Source organism: Ixodes scapularis, unplaced genomic scaffold (assembly GCF_016920785.2).
Source record: "Ixodes scapularis isolate PalLabHiFi unplaced genomic scaffold, ASM1692078v2 PGA_scaffold2__306_contigs__length_199485367, whole genome shotgun sequence".
NCBI lineage: Eukaryota > Metazoa > Arthropoda > Arachnida > Ixodida > Ixodidae > Ixodes > Ixodes scapularis.
The window spans coordinates 161,555,624-161,583,041 of NW_024609857.1; the positions used below are offsets into that span (position 1 = coordinate 161,555,624).

The 27,418-nt window shown below is 42.7% G+C and overlaps 1 protein-coding gene across 1 annotated transcript; it reads left to right on the top strand.

Moving 5' to 3' along the window:
* On the top strand, nt 1-27,340 carry LOC8025994 (aspartyl/asparaginyl beta-hydroxylase; the record flags this gene model as incomplete). Its single annotated transcript, XM_029983902.4, has 14 exons — nt 1-70; nt 732-917; nt 3,443-3,549; nt 3,889-3,961; nt 7,056-7,310; nt 9,769-9,920; nt 12,524-12,758; nt 13,555-13,691; nt 14,969-15,163; nt 19,813-19,950; nt 20,200-20,329; nt 20,416-20,507; nt 24,690-24,820; nt 26,327-27,340. Coding segments are annotated over 14 exons (2,052 nt in total), but the record flags the coding sequence as incomplete, so codon positions are not given.
* Nucleotides 27,341-27,418: the final 78 nt, after the last annotated feature.

The window sequence follows — 27,418 nt, forward strand, 5'->3', positions numbered from 1 at the left end:
TTTGTTATCGCGACGATGTCCGACCGAGAGGTCCGTGCCCGAAAGAAGCGGAAAGGAGCGTTAGAGAAAGGTGCGTATTTATAAATAACTTCGCTATTTGCAGTCGGCCGAACCGTGTTGTGGAATGCGTACTTACAAAAACATTGTCCCCTATGTCTTAAATAATTTCGCTGAGCAGTAACATCACCGTACTTCGCAAAATCAAATTTCGGCGTACCGCACCGACAAGCCCGTTGCACGTATCATGGCGCTTTGGACGTTTTTGTGAGTAAACTCGATATTTCGACTTGCAAGCTACATTTTATGCTGTCTGTCGTGCATTTTCACTGGGATATTCATGTATTCACTAGCGGGGAATTTTCCAGTTCATACGCTCAACGAGTAATCGAGTTAAAATCTGCCATTTGGAGCGAGGCCCATTTCCGTGATACGTTTCCTGACGTCCAACAAAAGACTGAACCAAGTTCGTCCTACGTGTTTTAAATCTTCCATGTAACGTAGTTTAAGCTCATCACCCTAAATATAAAGTTGAGTCGAAGCGCACTAAAATGTATTTCCTCTTAACTCTATTCTGAGGAAGAAATTCTGTCGGACTTATTTCAGTATCTGTGCATCTAATATTTTCAAAGGCAGCTTTCCTAGAAAGGCTCTTATTATCCCCACGAAGAGTGCTTTAACTTAAATTTCTATTGCTTTGCTTTTATTGATTTTTTTTCCTCTTCACACAACAGGTGCAGCAGAGCTGCCCAGCACCCCTGGAAAATCCTCATCTCACAAACATTCTGACTCGGAACTTGAGGACGATTCCGCCTCGACCAGTGAGCCCAGTGCCACTGCTAAGGTCACCTTCTTAATCATCTTTGTAGCCCTTGCAATAACCGTGGGAGCTGTTGTCATCGCCCTCCGAAGTGCAGCACGTGAGATCTGTTTCTTATTCTAACATGCAGTGAGAAAAAACAAGAAAGTAACTGGCATTTCAAATCTACCCTTAAAAAGCAATAACATGTTATAGTATGTCATTGTTTTTTTTTTGTTTTTTTTTCTTAATTAATTTGACTTGTCACAAGGAACTTTTTTTGCACTCACCATCTTTTGTACAAATTTAAACTTAAAGTGCCGTTCACACCCTTGCGACCGAGTAAGACCGAGAGAGACCAGATTGGTTTTTAAGCCTTTTGCGACTTCTTAGGACCGGACGCGCTGCAGCGGAGCTGGTCCTAAGAGATTGCAAGAGGCTTAAAAACCGGTCTGGTCTCTCTCGGTCTTACTCGGTCGCAAGAGTGTGAACGGGCCTTAAGGGAAGCAGCAGGCTAAAAGGGCATTCAAATACTTCTAAAGCAGTATTTTCAAATAGAAACTTTTAATTTGTCAATAAAAACATCAATACCTTTTTCTGCTTATTTTAATTATTTCAATACCCTCAGGGCCCAGAAGCATTACGGAGGGGAGGGGTAAAAACGAAAACAAATTAAAACATATAGACAAGTCTAGTACAAAAAGTAAAAACATGAATGGTCAAGGATTAACAAAAATGATCAGTTATCGCAATTCTGAAGGACTCAACTGATGGTATAGACCAGGGGTGGCCAAGCTGCGGCTCTTCGCGTGTTAAAGTGCGGCTCGCGGCTACCTCCCCTACCTCCGCCTCCCTCTCGGTCACACGAGCACTTCGACGAAAAGAGAAATGTAAAGCGTTTTAAATCAATAGACAGGTTGCGGTTTGGTAGTCTTGTGCTACTGCTACCTTACGTACAGTTGGACTGCTTTTGACTCGAATGTATTGAAAATAGCTTGAGTTTCGTTTATTGCTCTGGACAAATATTTGCACACACCCCCCCCCCCCCCCCCCGCGGCTCTTGGAAGTTTCGTGGTTTTGTTTGCGGCTCTTAGGCCAGGTAAGCTTGGCCACCCCTGGTATAGACACTAAGAATCTGGGAGGGCAGTTCCATTCAGATGACGATAGTTGCACTATCATCCTTTTTATTCAGTTTCACTCCAGGTCAGATGTCCAATAGTCCACCCAAAAACTGAGTAAACAATATGTCACCATACCTCGTTGAAAAGTAGAGTTGTCTTTATAACTGCTGAGGTTTCTCATCTTCCCGTCGGGGTGTTTACATTTTGAAAGGTTGCTGGCTGCAGCCCAAAAACCGGTTCAGATATTTACACCAACTGCATTGCATTGCATTTCTCTAGGGCATATTGCGTGGCACTCAGTTGCTGTGATAAGGCATACCAGCAGCATCTCATTGTGAACGGTCGTTAACACAATTGGTCATTTTCAAAACACAAAAAACCAGCCTTTACTTATTCCGAGATACTGTTTTTTTTTTTAACTTTTCTAAAAACTGCTTTGTTATTCCATCCCTGGTCACATTGTTGCAGCAGCATTTTTAGTTTTGTACTACAACTAAAAATGAAAAACTGTCAGCTTCTATGATGAGCCAACAGCATTGCAACAACTCGCTGAGTTGAATCGAACAGCGATTCCTGTTTTCGTATGACCTCGGGTAGTTGCGTCAACTTTTAATGTGAAAACTCCTTTCCAAGTAAGTAGTCAAACGAATAACTGGTATCACTTTAGTGTGACATAAATGCTCACAACCACCACATTATAAATAAACTAATAAACAGAACTGACACTAGAAAGGCTATTATCAGCTCTTCAGCAGGCCACCAGTAGGTGGGTCAGCTGCTGTTAAAATGGTTTGTCAGTTTTGTGCACTCTTTTGCTTTTCTGCTCCTGTCCAAGTTCACAACTGTAACCGCTTTTTAGATGTGGTCATGCACAGCTGCTCGATTCCGTGCTAACGAAAAGTTAAGTGGCTGTTACTCGTGCGACACAGTTAGCTGATTCCAAGCCTGTAGTTTCAGTTTCACCGTTGATCCCCAAAACCAGAGTTTGAACCAATATATTTAAAGGGCAGCCCACTACTAGAAAAGAATACCTTGTAATTCAGAGACTCGAACTGCCCTCAATAGAGTTGCAACAGCAAAATCTAGTTAATGGAGCCAAGCAGTCCCTTCAAAATGACTGCCTGGACAAACCGTCTTTCTCTCTCCAGCATCTAGAGGACATCCGCAGCTAATTTATATTTTGTTTACGCATGCAAACATTTTACTATCATTCTATTTGCTGCGGTGAGCTACCACGCCTTGGCAGATGGGATTTTGTAAAATTTATACGCACACATACGCCAAGCCAGATATAATGGAATGTGTTACATTGCTGCAATATTTTGTGCAGCCTTGAGAGGATTTATGCAGTACATTTAACCATTTCCTTTTGCCATTTAGGGGGTATTTACTCGCATGGGTGTTTACCACTTGCACTCCTGCCATTTTGTCCATTTGCTCGCTGCAGGGAATATTGAAATTGCCATTATGGTTGGACATCTGCAACGGGTTTCAAGCTAACAATATAACATTGTTCAACTTCCAGCCACAATTGAAATTGCGGACGAAACGGTACTAGATGACATTCAAGAGAGCATCATTTTTCCACAAGATGAACATGAGCTTGAAAGTGAAAACTATGCAACAGAAAGGGTATGTCTGCCTGATCAATATAATTTTGTTTCTTGAGAAGTCCAAAGCATTTAAAAATAGCCATGCCCCCCTCCCCCCCCCCCCCCCCCCCCCCCAAAAAAAAAAAAAAGAAAAAAGTTTGGTAATTAAAGTTGAGCACATGAAGCTGTACCCCTTTTCTCCAATATTATTTGTTTTTAATATTAGGGCTCTAAAAATTGTGGAACTTTGCAGATATAATAAATACTTTTCAGATATATTCCATGTAGAAAATTAACCAAACTTTTTTATTTTGGTCTTGTGATTATCTTAATTAAGGTGTGTGCTGGTTTGAAAGTTTTCATTTTCATTTTGTTTCAGGATAAATCAAATGATTTGCAGCAAAGCATTGAAAATAGCAATGGAAATGGTGATAAGCGTAATTTCAACACAGGTATGTACCCTTTACCATAAAGTTTTGGAGAAACATTCAACCTCTTGAAGGACCCCCCCCCCCTTAATTTGTGGGCAATGTATCCTGATGAAAACATTGAGAGGTGCTGCCCACCCTCCAACTGCCCTGTTACAGGTTAGAAAAAATATTTGATGGGGCCCAAAGCTGGGTTGACAAGAAGCAAATGCCGAACCATTTCTTGAATGTGCTCTGATCAAAGCCTACATTATTATACTTTATTATAACATACCATAAAATACTGTGGGATTGCCCACCCCACATTCACTGAAAACTGGATTAATCTAGACATGGACTTGTCCAGTCAAATGGGTGCTTACCGTGTAATTTGCAGAATTCCCAAGTTTAGAACACGTTAAAGGTGGGCGCTTCTGCAGTATTTTACGGTAGTCATGAACAAGCTAGAAGAAGAAAACTGAAACAAATTTCCAAGATATCTTATTTACTGCTAATAAATTGTCAGCCTATTGAAATAAATGGAAAAATCCAAAATATAAAAATGGAAAAAAACAGTATTTGGTGTGCCCCCTGAAATAAGAATATGGATATGCACACACATGGGGTCGCAGCAGAACCGCGACATACCCGACGCTTCAATGGCCTCAACAAACATATGATCTGCTGGCACCAATAGCGGCCCAGGTTGCATACAAAGACGCCCCGATTGTTTTTAAGGACGTCTGTATTCTGTTTTCTGCATCAATTTATAAATTAAAACGAAACAATATTCTGCCATCTCTACGATCTATAATTTGCAGAATTGGTCCCCCATTGCACAAGCTCATTTCCAGCACCCATGTGTTGTTTGCCGAGTTTTTTCATAGCTTTTTACTCTTGCACACCGATAGATTGGCTGCCTTACATCTTTTCACTACTTGTCTCTTCACTTATGGTGGGCTTTCTCTAGTGTGCTGTAGTTGCATATTTTTGAGCATCTTTTCGCTTGTGTGGTGGAGTTGGCAATGCACATGGAGGAACTGGTTCAAACCCTGCTCGGCCCGGGTCTTCCTCATATTATTTTTGTGCTGTTCTGGAAAGTTCCAGCCTATTCTCAGTTTTATTGTGTGTTTTGTTTTAGAACATTCCTTACCACATGTAGAAGAGCAGCAGTGAGGTGCTCCCTTGAGATAGTCGCCCTTCCGTCACCGTCACAGGTTGCTTGATACCCTCTGTTTTAGTTTGTAAGCTCAAGTTTGCCTCATTAAACATTTATTTTCAGTTTGACATTTGTTTTCTATTTTTAGGCTGTGACAATATACAGATTTTATACATAAATGTCAGGCCGTAAGGGTTTGGTGACCGAATACCGTAGAATGCGGAGCAAGCGCCACCCAAATTTAAAGATAATCTTGAAAAACTGGTGGGATAGGCACCTGCTAAGGTCTGTTTACAGGATGCATTTTCTTAAAGCGCAACAGTTTTGCAAAATTGAGATTTCGTGCAGTCGGCCAATTCACATGTCGAGTTTGGGGTGCAAGAACGGTGACATTGACTCACAACAATTTTGCCAAACTTTTATTATCTGCACCTGGAATGTTGATCGCTTTGCAGCAATTAATGTGCAGTATGTACAGTGTGAAGAGACGGTCAGTCTAGGTAGTTAATATCGCTCAAACGACTTTGCCGGCAAATTTAGCTCACTCGGTTGATTATGCCTGCCAAACTGGGGAAAGATAGTGAATGTCAAAGAACAGACACAAAATCTCTAAGTACGGCATATACCTTCAAAAAAATGTAGCTTTTTTTTTTTTCATCGCAAAAATAGATTACACATCGCCCAACGCTCATTCTCCGTCCAAAGTCAGGGCTGGCAGTTCGAACCAGATTTCTAAAGTTTCAGCACAAGCCGTTACCTTATTCAGAAGTGTTTTCTGAAAATTTCGATGGGAAAATGGGGGTCATTTCCGCTTGTTTTTGGTAACCATAGAGCTCCATGTATTCGAAAGCTCCGTCGGCCGCCATTTTTCCATTGAAAATTTTAGAAAGTCACTTATAACTTTTGAAGGAAATAACGGTTACTGCTAAAACTTTGTTGTGTGGTTTGGACTGCTAGTGCTACCTTTGGCAGAGAATGAGCGTTGTATATTGCAAAGTTTATTTTTGCGGTGAAAAAATTCCTGTAAAAATATTTTGGGCGGGGGGGACCCCTTCTTTTAGGGATTTTTGAACCACTAAAAGATCAGTTATTACCAGTCATGTTTATGTGCAGTGTGCACACTCGTCGTGACTGTTGAGTAATCTTCACAGCGCCGCCAACCCGTACCACCTGTACCAAGCCCATACGCACCGCTTTTCCACTCACCGCTCAGTTTGTCTTTTTTTGCGGCTTTGGCTCGGATACAGGATCGGTCAAAATTCAAGCTCCTCCAAAAGCTCGCTGTGTCTTAAAGATCGGGCATTACAGCGATGTCAGGCAGCCTTGTGAACGTCCGGATGCCTGCTTTGGGTGTTTGATGAGCCTCGGTGAAGTTTCAGCAAACTCTCGCTCAAGAGCAAGGAGTGCATGTATCCGTTTCCAGATGCGCTCTTCTTTTTCCGTTTTGTTCAAATGGCGCACCCGTTTCCCGAAACCTAGTTTCGCGACACTAGACTCGCCGAAAAGATGCGCCATGTGAACTAACCTTTAAATCCAAAAACAAAAATGCAGAAGGGACAAATGATAGGCTGAACTTCACCACTTTGCACCAAAGTGCTAGGAGAAGTTGCTAACAAAAAGGAGCATCTCAGCTAACAGCTTAATGTGGGGTGGGCACCTGATGTGTCCTCTACTTAGTTTTCAAACCTCAAAAGTAGTGAGTGGACGCTCATTGTGGCATGGGCGCATGCTCGGTATTTTACAATATGTACTGCAGCTTGGCAGCGCATGGTATACAAAAAGCAAGCTAGACATGATTATCAAGTACCCTTAGCCCATCTGGTCACAGTGCTGACCACCATTTGACCGAGGTTATCAGTGGTGACCGGGTGAGTGTCTTCAGGACACCAGGGATCACTCGTCACCCACAATGTCACAAAAGTAGTGTTGTGTTGCTGTAAATAATCCGAACTAATGCTTGTATGCGATACTTTGTTCCAGACTCGACTCAAGAATTGCAGTCTTCCCAACACATAGTTCTAGAAACGACATCAGCAGATACACCCCACTACTTCGATACCACACAGCCAGGTGATGGTACCGAGGTGACTTCAGAGCACACTGAGGAGATTGCACAATCTACAGGGGAGCCTGAAGTTCCCAGTTCTACAGAAAGCGTCACACTTGCTCAGACAGCTCCGCTGAAGCAGGAGGAAACGGCCCAAGGGGCTTCACAGGATGCAACTTCAGCATCAGGCAAGTTGTGATTCTGAGCAGAATAAAAATTTATACTTGGTTTTCTGATGAGGCCGATTGGTACAAACGTGAAAGTTTTAAATTGGGTACTCTGGTGTGTAGCCAGAGGAGGTTGGGCTGGGGACTTACGGTGCTTCAGCCTCTCTCCCCTTGCCCCCAAATCTATATACCACATTTGCACGAATATAACGCAAGTTTTGTTTCAAAATTACGTGCTCCAAAACGCACCTCGCGTTATATTCGGAATCGAGTTCAGCCACGAGGCGCACGAGTCTGGAGAAAGCAAGAGGAGAAAGCCATCCCTCCGGCTCAATGCAAAATATCCGGTAGGAAGAGCAGTGGGGGTGTGGAAGGGAATTTATTAGCTATTGGGCCACGTGAAGGGGAGAATAGAAAACATAAAAAAGCATTTTTATCACTTTTGTGTTTGTACAACGCGTGCACGCCGCAGAAACTCGGCGCGCGCGCGCGTCTTGCGGGAATGCAGGCATTGGCCGATTCGAGCCAAGCCAAGCCGGGCCGAGTCAACACAAGCCAAGCCAAGACCACCAACTGTGTTTACGCAAGAGTAAAGCTATACGCACTCCGGAGTGCACTTTGGACGGAAATGGCTATACGCACTCCGCTTTTCTCGTGTAAAACGAGTGGTCACAACCAGCTTTCTAAGCGGTGGCATGGCATAGGGGTCAAGGAGTCTGCTTCATACGCAAGGGGACGCAAATTCGATCCGCGGTGGGCCTACCTTTTTTTTTTTTTTTTTTCTCTCAAACATTTTGTTTTGTCGAGGCACTTGGCGATATTTACGACATTTCTTTTTTTGCGATGAACAGTAAAAAAAAAATTTAATTAAAAGAATGTTGTCGAGAAACTTCGCGGAACTAAATGGTATGGGACTCCCTTTCCGGAGGTGCGATCGGGGACAGCGGGGCTTGAATTTCCGGCTGGACGCCGCGAAGCAGCGTGTACTGGTTACGTTTTGTAATTAGCAGCCGATACTGTCACCGCGAAGTGGATTGAACGCAGGCTGGGGGCTGTGTCAACGAGCTCCCCAGTGATACACGCACCGTTCGAAAAGCGTGGCTCGAGCGGCATGATCTCTCGGAGGAGTGCGTATAGCCATTTCCGTCCGAAGTGCACTCCGGAGTGCGTATAGCTTTACTCTTTATGCAATCGTGCAACACAAGGCATTTGTTTATGCAGAGGGACCAGAACAAGAAGTGTGATCGTGTATCGGATTCAGTAGTCTTTTTTTCTGCCTGCGCATTGTTTAGTTTCTGCTCCAGAGTGATCTGGTGTTTGTGTGTTGGTGCTTCTGCTTCGTGCCTTGTTTGGATTGCGGGCTGCCGAGGAGCTCGCAAGAAAAGAGAACTACCAGACAAGCAGGTGTCGTGCTGCTGCTTATCTGCGTAGTCGCCAAGTGGATTTTAAACGGAAGGACCTGAACAGTGAGGATGAGTGTAGTCAAAACATAAACTGACATTTCTTCTATTTCCATTGACTTTTCACATCTGCTATGCCCCCGAGTGCGAGAAATTGACGCGGCCTCGGTTCGCGTTATAATAGTAATAGTATTTTTTTTTCTTTTTGAGGGCATCAAAACCTGCCCTCGCGTTATATTCGTGGTCGCGTTATATTCGTGCAAATACGGTACGCATGGTGTCATCTTCATCCCTGGCAACCCTCCTCCCAAAAAAACAAATTTCTGGCTATGCCGCTTAATGTTATTGGAGTATGTAACTGCTGTATGTACTACAGTGCAACCAACTTATAACAATAATGAGAAAACCCAAAATTTTAATCGTTATAACCGATTATCGTTGTATCTGGTCTAGAAACTGGTTATTTCCAGTCTAAAAATTCTAGAAACTGATCGTTATAAGCGGTACATCGTTATATGTGGTATCGCTATAAGTGAATTGTACTGTACTTCCTTTCCCCTTATCCCGTACCGACTTGAATATGATAATTGAAATTTCCTCGAGAAAGTCTTGAAGGTCTCAGACCTCCCTTTATATCAACGGTTCTTTGTAATAATGGTGTTGCAATAAAGCGTATTTTTTAGTGACTGCCACAAATCAATCTTTAAGAGACCCTTAGCCCCTCAAGTAAGTACAGGGACAAGCAACCTATTCTGCTCAAATATTGCAATCTTCTGTCTTATTTTTTTTTAAATTTGTTTTGTGGATTTAATTTGTGCAGGGGCAAAGAAATGTGTCATGGTGCCTGACAACGCTGCTCTCCTCAACGTATTGTGTGCATTTCAAACTCTCAAGAGGAAAGCTTTAGAGAGCGAGTACTTATCAAGTCTGGCAATTCCCTATATTAGAGCATATTGGCAACTGTAGTTGCTGGGAACATGCTAACAGAGAAATTGAGCAGTGCCTCATTGCAGAACTAGGAATAAGAAAAAGAAAGCAAACAGATATGTTTTAAAACAGGAAGACTTGGTTTCTTGCAGAGGGCAGTCCACCTTTGTCTGATATGCCTACATCAACTCTCGAGACAATGCAAGTAAAACCCGACTTTCCTGAAGAAGAGTCTGCCATCACAAATGAATATGATGAGAAAATTCAGGATGATCTGAGGGACTCTGAAGAACTGCTTGAAAAGGTAAGTTTTCAGCAAATTCTTTCTAAATATTCTTTTTTTTTATCTATAGTGTTCTATGATTTGAGGCTGTATGAAAAGTTAAGGCTATAGACTGTATAATTAGGTTGTGTTCTTTCCTACTCGTATGAACTTCTTGACAAACATTTGTAGGGAATGTCTGTACTTCTAGTGCCGCATCCCTCACATGAGCGTTCTTGGCTTTTGTGGGCATCAAGCTGTAAAAAGAAAACATAATGAATCGTATTGCCTAGTTCTGAACTTTTCAGTGCTAATGGCAACAACTGCTCAATGGAGTGAAATACTTGATATAGTAGTTTCTTGATATCCTGTCATATTTTGTCTGTCATCTGATATCAGCTTGTTAGAGAGGTTTGTTAAATAAACAAACTGGAATTCTCTTTCTTCTTTTTTAGTTTGATGAAATATATATCTAAACTGTGGCAATATTCTGTTGCAGGAGTTTGAAGACATTTTCTGGGACCTCTAAATGAAAAAAAAATGTTTTTAGTCTTTAATTTAAAGGAAAGGGATTCTAGTTTTTTCAGGTACCGTTATTAGCTGTCTACGAAGGCTGAGTACAGATCATTGGGAAAACCTCAGGAGCGCAATATTTTCTTTCGTTACACTTTTATGAGAGGGAATGACTAACAGTTCTAATTCATGCTTGAACTGAGTACACATAGCATGAAACCGACTAATCTGACTACTCAGTGTAGGCATTGCAGCTGCAGTTCATTTGAAACATTAAACATTAAAAAAAAAAGAAAAAATAGAAGCGGCCAGGGCTATATAGTTTTTTTCCCACACCATGGTCACTGAAAAACAAAAAAATACACTTAACAAAGAAATATGCAGGTACTTTGGTGGAGCAAGGAAACACTGTTTCACGCTTCCCGTGTCACCTTGCATGTCGTCCTGCAGTGCCTTGCTGCCAGAAGAAAGCTATATCACACTGTTTAGCAATAAACACGCAAGTACATCTTTATTAGGATCAGCACCCCTCCAGTTAGCCTTACAAATTGGTAAATATAAGGAGTGATCAATAAGTTTTGCCTCCTAGGCTCTAACTTTCTGATTCAGTGATGGAATTCATTTACTTTAACTTGGTGCATTGGATACACAGCAAACATATGCATGTTTGTATTCATGCAGAATCATGGTTTTGCATTGAATTCAATTACTGTATTTTCCAGTCTAGAAGTTGGACCCACTTGTAAATGTCTATTCCTCTCGAAAAAGTTGGGATATAAGTTGTATCTTTGTGCAAGTCGCACATTTTTGTATGGTCGACGTAGCGAAACTGAACTGATTTTGCGTAAATGTGTTGTGATCGCAATACGTGTGCATGCAAGAACCAGTTTCAATATTCTCGTCAATGATTCGAACGAGAAATATAATCCTTACAACAAATTTGTTTCGATGTGCCGACTGTCGCTTCTACTGGAAGCCGTCATATTTTTGGACGTAGATTATGAGGGAAAGCTAATTTGCAGAGTCTGAGGGCTATGTCTGACAGATCTAGATCCGTTGCAGCCAAATTTGGTGACTGGAAGTTGATGCCAGATCTCTCGAAGAGATAGATAATTATGGAGCGCTGTGAAAGATGGCTCACTGATTCGCCGCAGCTGTTGGCTAATGCCGCCACACTTTGTACTGTCTTCAGAACTCCGGAAAAGCAGGCCGTCGCCGGGTTCTCTGCCGTTCCTCTTTTGACGTAATTGTCGATACGGCCTACTACATCCCACATCTTACCCATTTAAAAGCCAACGTGCAACGTCAGCTTTCTGCAGGGAAGATAATCCTCTTAGCGCTCCCCCTCCTAAGCTGCAAAAGGAGCCAAGTTGGGGCATGGTAAAAAGTGGAGAGGGTATAGGAAAGAAGCAGGCGGGCAAAATTGCGAAGTGTATGTCAACCTTTAAAGGCCGACTACCAGACTGGAGATTCTGCAAGGCAGAAGACCCTCCTCACCACGGGAGAGGAGGAAACAGGCAGTGGTGGGCAGGGTAGAAAGGGGAGAGGAGGAATCGGGAGAAAAGTGTAAAGTGCGAAGTGTACGTCGGCCTTTAAGGTTCATATTTCTAAAAGAAATACATAAAAGTTGCACCATTGTGTAAAACACACAGGCAGAAATTTTTCGAAAACATTTGTGCCTTGTACACTGGAAAGTATGATAGATTGCTTTTTGCACGTTAAACTTAGAAAGGTATCAAATTTGTTTTTTCACAGACTCGTTGAGTACACCTCGAGAACCTTTATTTAATTTATGACATCATGACTCGTGGCATAACCTTGAACTAATTGATGTGTGATGTTGCAGCTTACTGTTTGTGATGAAATGAGTGTGCTGTGGCCATTGGCGTTATGAATGCATTTCACAGTACATTAAACTTCACCCATTTGAGTGCTGTGCCGCATGCTTGCTCGGGCAATATTTTTTAATATATCGATTGGTGCGTGATTTGCCCTGTATTTTTGTTCAGGGTGTTTTGTTCTCATTTGTGTGTAGAGTTTTCTTTGCTACTAACAGCATTGTGATGGTTTCTTATCTAACAAATTTGTATGCGCATTGAAGTGGGTTGACCTCCTCGACTAACATTTTTCAGTTCCCGGAGCGAGCACTTCAGAGGTTTAAGGAAATCCTTCAGGCCCATCCTTTAAGTCCTAGAGCTAGTTACGGAAAGGCCCAAGCTCTCGAAAAACTGGCCGAGCTCAAAAAGAGCAATGCGATGCTAGAACAGGCTATTCAGGCCTATGCCGAAGTCATGAAGCTGCCCCAAGTGCCTGACGAACTGTACCTCAAAGCTGGGAACAGATCCGTGGATCGCATGAGGTTTAGGGGTAAGTTTGTACATTTCTACTAGTTCTCGTGACTTTCGGGAACGGTGGCAAAGCAGCGGTGGTGGTGGCCGCATGGTGGTGCTGCCAGTGAACAGAGCAGCTTCGTCTGCTGAATTGTGTGACCCTAAGAGTCTTGGCTGCTCTACCACTGAGACCAGATGCTCTTATAGTCAGTGACACATTGAGTGTTCAGGGAAAGCTCCTCTCACCTTTTTCCACTTGAGCAAAGTGAATGCTGGAAGGGAGGTCACCTCCTTTCCAGTGTTCGCTTTGCTCAAGTGGGAAGAGGTGGGAGGAGCTCCTACTGAACTCTTACTTACTACAGTTCCGAATCTGCGGGCACTCACTGTTTACCAAGGGAAGGGGCTATTGCCGTAAAATGCCAGGTGAGTGCCCACTCAACTTTACTGAAAACTGGGTTAATCCACACATGGGCGCTTGTCCGGTCAAATCGAGTGCTTAGCAGATATTTTGCGGAATTGCCAAGTTTGGGAAATGTTAATAATGGGCGCTTCCGCAATATTTTGTGGTAAAGTTTTTTTTATTCTTTGCTGTATTTGTTGTAATTTGTTTGTTCAGCACATGTGGAGAGTGGGAATGCGCAAGACTGAGAAGACAGCCTGTCTAGTGAGATTAAAAGAATAATTGCATCAAGAAAACACTACCAGAGGATTGCAAACATTTTGACGGCTATTTTTACCATTTCGTTCCGCGATCCCTGGCCATTGGGGTTTGCGGGCAAGTAGCACCTTTGATCTATTTATTTTTACAACCATTTCTCTCATTCTTCTTTCAGGAATGTTAACTCGTGCCTTGAAGTTGCAGAGCGAGATGAGCGCTAAGTTTCCGAAGAACGTGGGAATAAAAAACGAGATGGCCGTCTCATTTCTCATGATTGGTAGAGGTCAGCAGGCGGCAGAGTTGTTGGAACAGGTAACCATTCATTTTCTGTTTTGTTTGCAGAAGAATGATATCAGTCTGGCTGTCACTACTTTTTGAAGGTGATTTCATAATGTCAAATCATATTTTTAAAAAAATACATGTGCTGTGCAAGATTTTTGCGAACAAGCCTGTCCATTTACAATCGTGCAGAGAATGTTGAGTTCAATTTGGATTTTTCTTTGCAGAAGAACAGCTAATGGTGAGACTTCCATTAATTTAAATACCAAAATGCTTCATAAACTGGGAGGCTGAGTATAACACATCTTCAGAATTCCAGAGCAGATTGCATCTTTGAGCCTGTTATCAGTGCCTCGTCATTTATTGCCCTCTTTTCCTAAAAGACAATGATTGGCTTGCACATGCTCTGCAAGAAAATATATGCGCAGATTTTGTTCATAAGTAGCTCGTGCTGCAGTGCTTGAGACAAGCTATGGCACTCTGGTGTTCTGTTTTGTTTCACTCAACTCTGATTTGATTTCTACCATCAATGTGAACTTGCTCTACATTGAGAAAGATTTGTAGCCTATAGTTTGTAAAAGCTATTGGCTACAAACTATAGCACACAGTCATGTTAATTGACAAAATTCTTTAGAATTCTTCTTCAAGGCAGTGCTGTGTACGTAGCAGTTGATAGGCATGTCTCCAAACAAAGTGATTTAAAGATACACTAGAACCTCGATAGTATGTCAAACGGGCGACTGTGAAAGCCTGAATTTCTTTCAAGCCTAGCCCGTGTTCAAGCCCACCCATGCAAAAAGAACTAAAGGCGCAGCTTGGAGAGACAAAGAAGTGAAAAAGTTGTTGAAAGCTGCCGTGGCCTGACACGTCATATTGGCCGTATTGGGAGGCAGTGTTCTGGACGTAAGAACTGGGAAAGAGAACAAATCAGATAGGAAACGGATGCATACATCCGTATGGGAGTTCAACGAGGCTGGTGTTCGTGAACGTAACATCCGGGAAACTTGTAAACCGAGATTGTACTATTGTGTTTCTACTGTGGGAGCAGTTTCACATTTAACCTTGTTATAGAGTCGTATGCTGTCGTTCCAAAAGATGGAATATAGCTTGCTTGAGGTCTTGAGTGTGCTTGATGCTTGCAATAGCTGCATCTATATGGCGTTACCTCAGGTTGTTGTCTTTGTCGCACTGAGTTGCCTTTGAAGCGTGCACTGATCTTCAATTTTGTAGCAGTGCGATCCTTTCTCGACAGTCCGAGTCAGTCTGTACCAGCACATTGCTAGTAAATACAGGCATCTCGTTCCACATAGGTCTTGAAGCAGGACGGGAACAGTGGATTTGCAAAGGTGCATTATGGCTTCATTTTGAAAACGGAGAGGAACGATCTCCCAGGTGCCATCAAGTACATGAGCGAAGGGATTGCCACCCGCGAGCCGGGAGTTATTGACGGACGGTTCTACTTTCACCTGGGTGATGCCCTGGCCAGGACGGGACAGTCTAAAAAGGTGAGCGAAGCTTGCACGGGATTGGGTTTTCTTCCAGCGACAGTTGCGTCTCTTGTCTTTCTGTATTGCAGTTCCTCCAGTGGAGGGTGCACAAGGTTAGTTCTATGCTGTAAAACGAGCCGGAATAATCGATGCCTGGGCATAGAAAGCTCAAACTTTCACCGAATGGGCATTAAGGTGGTCAGCTTTACCTTATGAAATTTTAAGCTGTAGGTCCCTTCCTGTAAAAAATGAGACCAACAAACTTGCCAAAGTCAATGGCAGACGTTTTCGCAGGTAATCAAATTAGCGATGTATGTAACTTGTGGTGCCATCTCCTGACAGGTGCAGCTAGCAGACAACAACACTCTGTTGTCTACTTGCTGCACCTGGCAGGAGATGGCGACACAAATTACATTCATCGCTAATTTGGACGTCTGCAAACACGTCTGCTGTTGACTTCGGCAAGTTTGTTTGTCTAATTTTTTTTTTTAAAGGAAGAGAAATATGCCTTGAAATTGCACAAGGTAAAACTAACTACCTCAATACACATATGGTAAAAGTTTGAGCTTTCTATGAGCAGGTTCAGATTTTTTGCCCGGTTTACAATGCAAGATTCATTGTGTGCACCCTATAATTTAACATAGTTGTCCAATTCATGGGTGCTCAAACTAGATTCCCAGATTGCCTAGAGGGCACCATAAAATCCCCAGAGGAATTCTCTAGGCATTCCCTAGAACGGGGGTTTCAAATTCATTCGAGTCTGGGGACCAGATAGAACATCCTTCAAAGGTTGATGGCCCCAATGTAGCGGCAATGGCGTTTCACATTGCAAAAAGCAGCTGTGTCCCCCAGAGACACCCCAGAGATTTTCCAGAGGAGGGACCTCATACTCTCTGCTTTTTTTGAAACTTGCCATTTTGCCAGTGACATCTTTAGCTTTGATTTGTTTATACGACTTCTTTGGTAACAACAGGATATAAATGCCACCTCCCCACCAACTTATTGTCATAGTCGAAGAAAGCAGCACAGTGTTGCTACCCTATCGCTCAGTTCACTCGGAAATTAAACAAATCCTACATGTCTCAAGAAAAAAAAAAAATCTGGAAAGTATTACATCTTTTTTATTTTCCAGACAGTTATAAATAATGATAAAAATAATAATTCTTTATTCTTTGTTCCCACAAACAACTTTTCAGTATTCAGAGTGGTGCACAGCCAAAGAGCAGCCAAAGATTGCTGAAACACTACTCAACACAAATCATCTTGTCATATTTAGGCGACAGACATCCATTTCCAAACGAGCAAGGTAAAATCCCTAAGGCACATGAAAATATCCAGATGCTGTTTCTTATCGAAGGCCAACTGAATCCACGACAGAAGAGTTACTGGGGGCATGCAAGATGGATAAAACGATGAATTTCGACTCTACGGACAACTTCGGGAATGAATATATACGTAAAATCTCTACACTGCCTCCTCACAGCAAGTTTATGTAGCGTGAATCGCCTAAGTAATTTTTTATAATGATAAAAACACCCTCTTTCAATATAGCGGTCGTATACTATTCTTATCATTCATTTCTGTACGTTTTCAAGCGCAGTTGCCTGTATTATAGATAAAGAATTTCAGAAGACCGAGCCAAATTCTAGCCATGATCTAACTAGTGACTTATACAAATGCAACACACGAAAGGGCGATGAAAATTGGTGACAGAACCGAGAAATTACGCCTAACACTCGAAATGCAGCATTAACAGCTATGCACATGTGTTCGTTGAAAACCAGTGCACTATCAATATGAACACCATGATCCCTGATAACAGATACGCGGGGGATCGAGGTGCCTTCAAGGTTGTAGGAAAAACAAATTAACTCACGCTTTCTAGATAGCACACTATGTTTAAATTTCTCTGGATGAAGCGCCGAGCAGTTTTTAACACACCAATTTGAAACCTCTTTATCAGGCTGAAGGCAAGTGCAATCCAATAGTAGCATGATAAGAAAATATGTGTTTTTTCAATGGCATTTTCGGACGGCTTTATCTTTGGTAGTTTCTCCTGCTGAGGGAGAGTTTGTACAGCCAAAGTTCATACTTGAGCAAAGAGCTCATGCTTGTGGCTAGTGGGATTTTCATACAAGCAATTAACATGAGAAAGCTGAGAAACAAAAACTAAGATGAAACAATATTCAATCCAGTAGGAAACAGACGACCTAGTGGGAAATATGTGAACATGTGATAAGAGCAGAGCCACATTTCGAGCGGAAATGATTCGACGACCTGAGCTTGAGGCGTGGGATCTCGCAGCTGCGGGATGCCTGTGGGCCACGTCTCAGTGACTCACGGGCTGCGCGTTTGAGACGCCTCCCCTAGAGGTACCCTGGGGAATCCCTGGGGAACCCCCTGGGTAACCCCTGAGTTCCCCAAGCACCCAAGTTTTCTCGATTGTCCATATCACATGTAAAGAGTTTTCCCTGTCTAAGCAACATTTTGGTGAAAACATAGTGAGCATGCAGGCAAGCTGGTGAACATTAACTATGATGAATTATACCTGAGTCTGTGGTAAGAAAAGAGAAACATCAAACATTTGAAGAGACAGAAGAAAGTGTAAGGCGAATGTTTCAAACTCAGCTGCTGCGTTTTTTGGAGTCCCACTCCTTATGTGCCCATAGTGTATTCACATAAAACCACCAAACACAAAAAAACTAAGACAAACACAAAGAAGCGAAGTTCAAGCTCGCAACTGTTAGAGGCAAAAAAGCATCATTGACCTTTTCAACATTTTAGACATTTCCCCTCACCCTCAACCTCAAATTAAGCATCAAGGTTGGTCAATGAGAAATGTCCAAAATGTTCAAAGAATCTATTACGCTTTTTTTTTAGCAGTTGTGAACTTGAATTTAAGTTTTATTGTGTTTTGCAGTTGGATGTGGGTATGTTACTGGTGTATAAGGAGTGGGACTGAATAAACGCAGCAGCTGAGTACGAGACATTTGCCTTGTCCTTTTTTCTGTCTCTTCAACTGTTTGGTGTTTCCCTTTTCTTACCACAGTCTGAGCTATGCATCAATGCACAGCTATGAACCAAACACACCATAGTGTGTGTGTTATTGTAAATGAGGTTTGTAGGCCTCTGCACAGCTTAAATGTAACAATGCCAAGGAGGTCAGGGGTTCTTTGACTGTTATTCAAGGCAGGTAGCTGTTTCTCGCTATCAAAAATTGCAAACGATTGCACAAAGAGTGCTGCGATTAACAGCGGAAGCTGTTGCATTGCTGAAAGATTTGCCTTTAGTCGTTCTGCTTACACATATTTGCTTTAGGAGTTTGCTTTTAGTAGAATAGTTGGAGATGTGTGAAAGGTGCTTTTTCGTTTTTTCTTGTGCGTGAAAACTGGGGTCCGGCACGTTTTGCTGTTGCCACTGCAGCCCCCTGTCTATTCTGCTCAGTGTGGCACACTTGCTACTCCTCGAACGGAAAGTTGTAAGGAATGGCAAATGGCTATCTCTGGGAGGGGGAGGGAACTGAGCAAGCGCCTTGTAGACTCGCCGCTGAACCTTCCAGAAGCCCGAGGCTGCAGCGGCGAGGGGGAGTGGAGCTGGTCGAGAGAGAGAGAGCATTAGCGCCTTGCCATAGATGACGTGGTTGTGCGAGGGGCAACGGCAATGAGAAGAGTGTGATAGCACGGTGGTGCCATCACTCTCTCCCTACTATCACGGGAGCTTTTGCGTATGGACATGCCAGACTTTGCCCAAAAGAGACACTAACACCTACCTTTGTAAAAAGTTAGAGCACCCTTCATCTAATTCTTTCTTGAAATGTATGCCAATGATGGTGCAGTATGGCAGGTTTACCATTTTATGTTGCCATCGATTTATTGGGCCTCATAAGCCAGTTCCTTTCATTTCTGTGTTGTGTGTTTTTGTTTAAAGGGATGCTGAACCGAAATCTGGATTCCACCAAGCACGGCGGCAAAGCGTGTAATGGGATGCCACAAACACCAAAACATCACTCATACAGCAATATCTCGAACGGATGACCGTATTTTTAAAAAAATGGAGGGGCATTTGACAGATATGTGTATGTCTTGTTTCCCCGAGAAGGAGAGGGAACGGCCTCGCGCTTCACTGCCTCGCCGCCTTGAGGGGACGAAGCGAAGAGAGGAGGAAACGAGATATGTTGGCGGACGTCACGCAGCTCGTCGGCCTCATTCAATCTCGACCTTTCTTTCCAAAAATGTGGCCGTCCATTCGAGATATTGCCTTACGAGTAGTGTTGTAGAGATCGTAGTGTCCCGGCCTACATCTCCTGCATTGTGTTTCTTTAGATCCAAATTTCGGTCCACCATTCCTTTAATCAGTGGTGGACATACTCTTCAAAATTTCAGCATGCACAGTTACCCAGATCAACATTTAAAAATGATAAACTGTGAGCTTCATGATGTCCACTTTATTATGCTCCACTGGTGTGGTGAGACTAAGTTGCAAATATACATACATGGCTCTCAGCCATGTCTTCAATTTTTTTTTTGACATTTTTAAAGTTTAGAGTTTTTCTTTTTTAGGAAATTCTAAACACAAGTCGAGCATAACAGCGTTTGAGCTTATCGGATGTCTGAATCTCTGCTTTCCTTTTATGAACATGGAAGTTACTGTTTCCACTTCTGCTCTAGGCTCTAAGCATTTATAAAGAAGGTGTGAAAGAAGGACTCTTCTACTCCGTGTACCAACGTTCGCTGTACAACGTCGACGGCCTCAAGGCACAACCATGGTGGGACGCAAAGGAGACTTCCTATGCAGCGGCCATTAGGGTAAGGCTGAATCGGGTCTTTTAACGAGAACATTTTCGACAGAAGTCTGTCTGGTTGGGGAAAAATTAAATTTAAAAAGGAAGAACTGCAACCAAAACCCCAATATAGCAGGTTTTGAAACGTCGGGCTGAACCTTTTTGGGGTTTTGGGTGCAGTTCATCCTTTAAAAATTTAATTGGTTGTGTGTGTTGCAGATTTTTTTTTTATTTTTTTTTTATATTGACCTTTTTGACTGCATCATCATTGCAGGAATTAGAGAGGAACTGGGTTGACATAAAGAATGAGGCCCTCTCCCTCATGAACGACAAGGGCTTCCAGCCGGAATCGGAAAACCTGCGGGATTCGGGAGATTGGAAGCAGTTTGAAATTTACGCTAGAGGTAAACGTTTGCAATAATGGATTCCCCGCCTTTCGAGAGGAGCATCAATCGTTTCGACTTGCAACTTCAGCCTTGAAACGTTTCAGGTCGCAGAATTGAGAAGAACTGCAGGCTGGCTCCCAAAACTTGTGCCCTGATTGCTAGGATGCCCGATGCTGCAGGATGCAAGCGAGGACAGGTAAGCTCCACAACACTAGTTTTCAAAACTCGTTTGATCAACGTGTTCTGCAAGATACTGCGAGTGGCATTCCATTTTTGAGCTGAGTGCTTCATGTATACTTCTTTTCAACTCGACAGTCAAAGTTTAAGATGCTTGGCTTCTCACAGAACATTATGATTTTTTAGATAATGTGGTGAATTAACTAGGCATTGAGTATCAGTTTATTTGTTCATACACATTTCAAATGCAATTTTTATTTTTTTTATACCAAACTTTTATGAATTATACCTCGTGCAGCTCATCAACTACCGTATTTACTCGCATAATGAACACACTTTTTTTCCCGAAAAATTGACAGATATTTGGAAGCTGCATTCATTACGCGGGGTAAACTTTTTGCATTTACACACTTCGTGCAAATGGCATATTAGGTGCCAATATGACACGGCATGGTACTGTAGCATGTCTCCACTGATGGTGGAGCACCCACGGCTGGTTGGGGGGCGCACCACAGTAGCCATGCTTCATATATTGCAAATCTTTTTGGGGCGCTTTCGGCATGCCTTTTGCCTAAGGAAAAGTGCCCTACGAAGCTCACTTAGCACGAAGAGCAACGCGACCATTCTTAGGCTTAACCACTTTTACGATTTCATTGTCCGAAAGTGGACCACGGACGATGGTGTGTTTGTTGACATCAATGCATCCGATAGGCAAAGAATGTCCGGTGCTGGGCAATTCCTCGACCCAAGCTTTGTCAAGTATGCGTACCACTCGGTTTCATGGTTGATCACTTCCGCAACTACGCACTTGCGACCATTACAAGAGCGGCTCGGCTTGGCTTGACTTGGCCTGACTGCATGGCGGCAAAAGACAATTGGCTTGGTGGCTTGCTAAGTTGGACGCAATTCGAAACTCGCGGTGCTGAAAACTGGAAGTATGTTCATTACGCGGGGTAAAAGAAGAAAGTTCAAATGTTGGTACCCGTGTTGGGGAGTGCATTCATTATGTGAGTAAATACGGTATGCACCAAGTGTGATTTTTTCTTAAGTGACAATTGGTATAGCTTATTTAAACGTACTGCAGGTTCCAAGTTTTGTGCAACAGATGTCACATGTGGCACAAGACACTGGAAATCTCATTCCCTGTCGTAGGTTTGGTATATCAGTCAACAATCTTTCTTTTTCCTGGAAAGACAAAAGGCAGGTTTCGAGTTGGATTTCTCAGAGGGGACATACCGTTGTGTCTGCCTCCCTGTATTCACTTTGGAAAAGAACAGTGCCTAACCTCCAATGATTGCATCGCACGCTTTCTGACTAAGTAAGCACAAATAAAATTTGCATTTCCTCGAGTTATTAATGAAGTGTAACTGAACATGGCCCATGCTTTTACTTTTTTGCTGTGCACAGATGCAGCAGCTGATGACGTTTTTATATAAGAAACACAGCAAATAATGAGATAGAAAAAATTATTCTCTGCGAAAATTCTATCTGCGTAATAGCATTTTTGTGCAAGGATGTCTCCTTGGTCCTGCAAGCTTTTTTTCTTTTTCTTTCTGACGTATGACTCAGACGGGGCTGTTATCACTGAAACTTGGCTCAACGAGCACGTGTCAAGTGACGAAGTGTCTCCCGTCGGTTATAAAGGTTTCCGTAAGGATTGACTGTCGAGAGGTAGCGGTGTTGCAATTGCACTAAAAGACGGCATTTTACCACGCTCTCGTGTAAGCTGAACTAATAACGCTCTAATGATCTGGGCAAAGCTTTGTTTTTCATCACTGGCAATTGTAGTGGTTGCACTTTATCATCCACCTCAAGTGTTTCCCACTTATGGGCTCTACATGAATCTTTTTGCACACTTCCAAAGCGCTATACGTGCGGGTGATTTTAATTTATCGCACATTGATTGGGATCATATGCAGCCTCTGTGTTTGTGTCAGGAATTGCACTTGTTGATTGACATCGCCTTTTCATGTAACCTAACTCAAGTCGTTTGTGGCTTCACACGCATTATTAATGCAACTGAAAGCCTTCTTGATCTTGTCTTTGTTTTCTCCTAAGATTGCGCCACAAGGTACGAGCTAGGAAATTGTTGAAGGTGTTTCTGACCACTCTCTTGTTGTTTGCACTCTCTCACTTGCTTGTCAGCAACTGGATACCATTGACTTAAAGAGAGGTTCCATGACTTCAGTTATGCTAATGATGTTCATATCCTCGATATTTTGGAAGAGAGCTTTCCCGAATTTTGTGATATGTTTAAAGCCGCTGGCAGTACCACGCATGATTAATGGTCGTGGTTTAAAGTAGCGCTCAATGACTGCATCCAGAGGTTCATTCCGATGCAAGGGAAAAGAGTAAAAAGATATAATCCATGGATCACCCGTGACATCTTTCACCTGGGCATCAGTCCTCCTCAGGTTGCTTCAGGCATCGCAAGAGCACTCTCATCACTGCTGCACTCTTTGTTCCGAAGCAGACGTAGGGTGTTTTGCATCTTTGCAGTCGTCATCATTTTTTAACATGCTTCCTCAACGTATCTTTGTCTTTACCTTAGCCGCACACAAGGTCTACAATCGTAGCATCCGGGGTAGGAGCAACAACGGGAATGTCCACATCGACAAGCACGAACGAATCAAAGTTACTACTCTAGATGGCTTCACCAATGTGTTCACACACACTCCTGTAGCTCTTGGAAATGTGTTCACACACACTTCCCAGAGCATTGCAGCTCTGGAAATCATGCAATCGCTCGACATGCTTGCGTGCGCAAGAAAACCAGATGTGCGCAAAGCAATTTGCAATCTTTTATCTTCTAATCATGGGCACGCTTTTTCTTGCATGATAAACACTTCCCAAGCCCGTCCAGTATGTCTTGGTTGTTCTGTGGGATGGTCGACGGTGTCGAACAGTCGATGCTAGGATGTTGAATTTCTTGGCGATTTCGTGCTCAGGCCGGACACTTTTTTAACCTCGCAGATCGAAGTAACTTTTGACACACACTCCCACGACGCACATATACACCGCAGGCACACGCATCAGAGCCTCTCGCAGGGATGATATCCTCTCAGCTCCTTTGCTTCCTCGACCCAATTCCGACAAAAGTCAGGCCACGGGTGCCGTGGGTAGCGTAAGAATGCATACACTGCTCCCTGGCTGTGTCAAAGCATCATCGTTGGAAGCGGCGCTCTGCCCTTCATCATTCGTTTGCTCTGTTTACTGTTTTCCATTTGCCCAGTTTGCCGTTTGCCTCGGTGGGGGAGGGGGAAGGAATGCAAGGGCCCCCTGTGTGCCTCTGGGTGTGCTTTCGGCACCTTGGCTCTTGTATAAGCATGTGCCACCAATACCCATAGAATAATCCGGTTCAAAATGCGTGCATTTCGGTCGGGGAACTTTGAATAAAGCAATTTTGTTATGAAGGGACTACTGTAATTTAGGAATTTTACTTAACTAGCCAACTTGGCATGACTGTGGTTCCCTCTTCTAGTGTCTGCCGAGCCTATAAATACATAGAGAAGTCAGCACTTGTGTTACTCTCACCCTCTTTTTTTTATTGGTTTCTTTTAAAATTAAATAACCTAACCTAGCATTAGACCTCTATTATCAGGCCCGTAGTGGTTGGCTAGAAAACGAGATTAACTAACAATTTTAATGGATTTTGGTGACCTTTATCAATAGTCCTTAACTTTTTATGGCCAGGAGAATGGATGACATTGGCTTACAACAAAAAACTGTTATGGCCATTTCCCTCCCACTTGAAGTGATGCAGTTGTAGTCCGCACATTTTTGATATCGCCAAACGCATGAATCCCCGAAACCCGCCGCGGTGTTTTCAGGATTCGATTCTGGTTCCACCGATAGTGAAGTGAGTGCGTTACCACAGGGCTATGCCAGCTGCTTCGGCGCACCGCCTAATGAACCTCGTGTGACGAGGATAGCTGTGCAGCGTCCCCCAGACGGTCACAGTTGCGATGACGTCGCATCACGCCGCATCCGTTAGAGGGCTTTTGTACGTATAAAATAAATTGGCGCATCTCTCCGAGTACGGTAGACGTTGGCGATGGCTCCTCCACACAGGGGGCCAGCAACAGCAAAAGATGTATAAGAAAAGATTAGGGTTCGATAAGGTGTCGCAGCCATTGCTGTGACTACTGTGGGTTCACTCACACCTGGCTTATCATTTGTTTTTTTATGACTTTGTTTGCAGGTGAAGTTTTCACTGATGCACCCTGGCACCCACGTGTGGGCCCACACAGGTCCCACCAACTGCAGGCTCAGGGCTCACCTCGGCCTTGTGGTACCGCCTCGGGTGCGCATTCGAGTTGCCAATGAAACGAGGTGAGGGGTTCACATTACTAAATGTGGAGGCTGTTGGATGGCAATTGTTCCTTAGCCCCTCATACATTTCTACACGAGTCAATCGTCGTTTTAAAGGCGTTGCTGCATCAGTTTAGGTTGATTCCTTCATATCAAAAATATCATCTGAATGAAACCACCTTCTAGCATCTTTAGTAAACATGCCATTTAATCATTTATTTAATGAGGCATTGAGTAATTACCTATGCTAATATCACCCCGAACTGATAAGTTTCTAAGAAAATTGCACTCTTCATTTGTAGGTATTGAAATAAATAAAAAAATAGAGATTTATTTTTGCAGTGGACATATTTCTGTGTAGTTGGGTTAGGCTCCTCATTATATTTAATGTGGTATCTCTTAACATGGTACCTTAAAATTGTTTTATGACCAATCAGTGACATCGTAGATATGTGAAACAAAAAAATATTTGTTGCTGGTACAGTGATTAATTTTAATCTTTAAGGAGAAAACTTTTTTTTTTTTTTTAATATTTGCAATAACTGAATGAAATTTTCATAGTTTATAGTGCTTGATGTCCTCTTTGTAAATCTAGTTACTTTTAATATTGGCTTGTTTTTTATGCTCTAAATGCCATGCATGTGAAAAGAAAAATAGGTGCTTGTGTGCACGTGGGGTAGGGCAGCACACTTAGAAGAGCCTGTTAAAATAGGCTAGCTCGCTCCTTTTAAAGCACTGAGTGCAATAAACAATAAAAGTAATATGTACAAGAACTTTTTCTTTTAAAATAAACGAAAATCGCAACAGCACCATTTTCTAAGGGCAACAAAAGGTTTTTAAAGTTTGCAATAATATAAAAATTATACATTCTATTTAAACCATGATAGTTGTATTAGCCGCCTTGGTGGCTCTAAGGCGAGAGCGCCGGCCTACGGATCCCCATGTGATGGGTTCGAATTCCGGCCGAGTTGCCCGCAATCTGACGGAGGCTTATTGCAGTGAAGGCGCCGTGTAACCGAGCTTTCGGCTGCCCGTCAAAAGCTCCCCAGGTGATTGAAATTAATCCTTAGTCCTCCGCTGGGACGTGCCAGATGCCCGTCGTTGGTTTGGCACGTAAAACTCCCAATTTGATAGTTGCATTCTATGTATCCTCAAGCTTATGCATGCAAACTTTGGTTGTCATAGAACAATATTAAGAACATAAATTCTTGTGTGCAAACTGTGAAGATGCCTCAAACTGCAAAAATAAAAAAATGTGTTTGAATATTGCCATAGATATGTAAGCGGCACTCCTTCGCAGCAAAAAAATAATATATAGATATATTCTTTTTCTTTTTTTTTTGTGAGCAGTTTAAGCCACAAAAGATTAGGAGATGGCTAGGCCTACTTCTCAAAATAATTGTGATGGCAGGGGACATCACAATTTCAAGGACCGTGCACACTAACATGTCTCATATTTATACCTTTCTGGGTTTATGCCATAAAATTTGGTCTAATTGTGGCTTTTTTTTCTCTTCTTCATTCTAGGGAGTGGAAGGAGGGAAAAGTGCTGGTGTTTGATGACTCTTTTGAACACGAAGTGTGGCACGAGGGAGACCGGTTTCGGCTAGTGCTCATTGTGGACTTCTGGCATCCTGAGCTGACGGCAGCGCAGAAGGCCTCATTGTCTCCAATATAGGGTGTCGGGATGCACCCTTAATAGGCTTTTCAAAGTTCTTCAGCGCATTTTGAGAATTACTTAAGGGCAGTCTAGTGTGATTATTTTTAAATGAAATCTATTTGCATGTTGTGTAATCCCGAGAGATGGCCCACTGCCATCTCCTGTTTTTGTATGCTCATTAGAACGGGAATTGTGATGCACTGCTCAACGAACAGTCACATCGTTCAAGAGCCGCAATAACAGCATCCAAGGAAGGTTTCTATGTTACGTTTTCAATGTGCATACGATATACACAACTTGTTTACATGACAGACGATGCACCATGCACATCTTTCTGCTCCGGAGGTGTGTGTTGTGTGGTTCTTTTTTACTGCAATTGGCGGCAGCTTTCTGTGGAATTTTAGAAGTGAAGAGTGGGTATCCACTGCCTTTATTGGTGCTCAATTTGGACGAATGCATGTGCACCCACTGCTTTGACTGTATTGACACAGAAACTTGTCTCCAAGTATAACATTACATGATGAGCATCAACAAGTGCTGGGCGGTTTCTTTGTTATGGTGACAATCTTTATGTTGCTTTTTACAAGCACATATATGTGCATATGTTATTGGAATGGCCTCAATACAAACATTTCTATGACCATGTCAAATGAAAACTTAAACTTTTCAAAGGGAAGGAACAGAAAGGTGGACACACAACTTCTCAAACTTGGCTTCCATTACCTTTTTGTCAAACCCGGTGCTTGAATTTTCGCTGTGTGTGATGAGCGGGCGATGAAGCCACTCTGTTGATACATGTTTATAACCAGCACCTTTTAGGTAGGCCTTTTTTGTTAGTGACATTCATTTGAGAATAATATGCAATGAATTTTGAAAACATACCTAGGGCCTCGTGCTTTCTGAGACTTTCCATTTAGAGTTCAGCAAGTGGTAGTTCCAAAGTGGTAAGTTGGCACTGT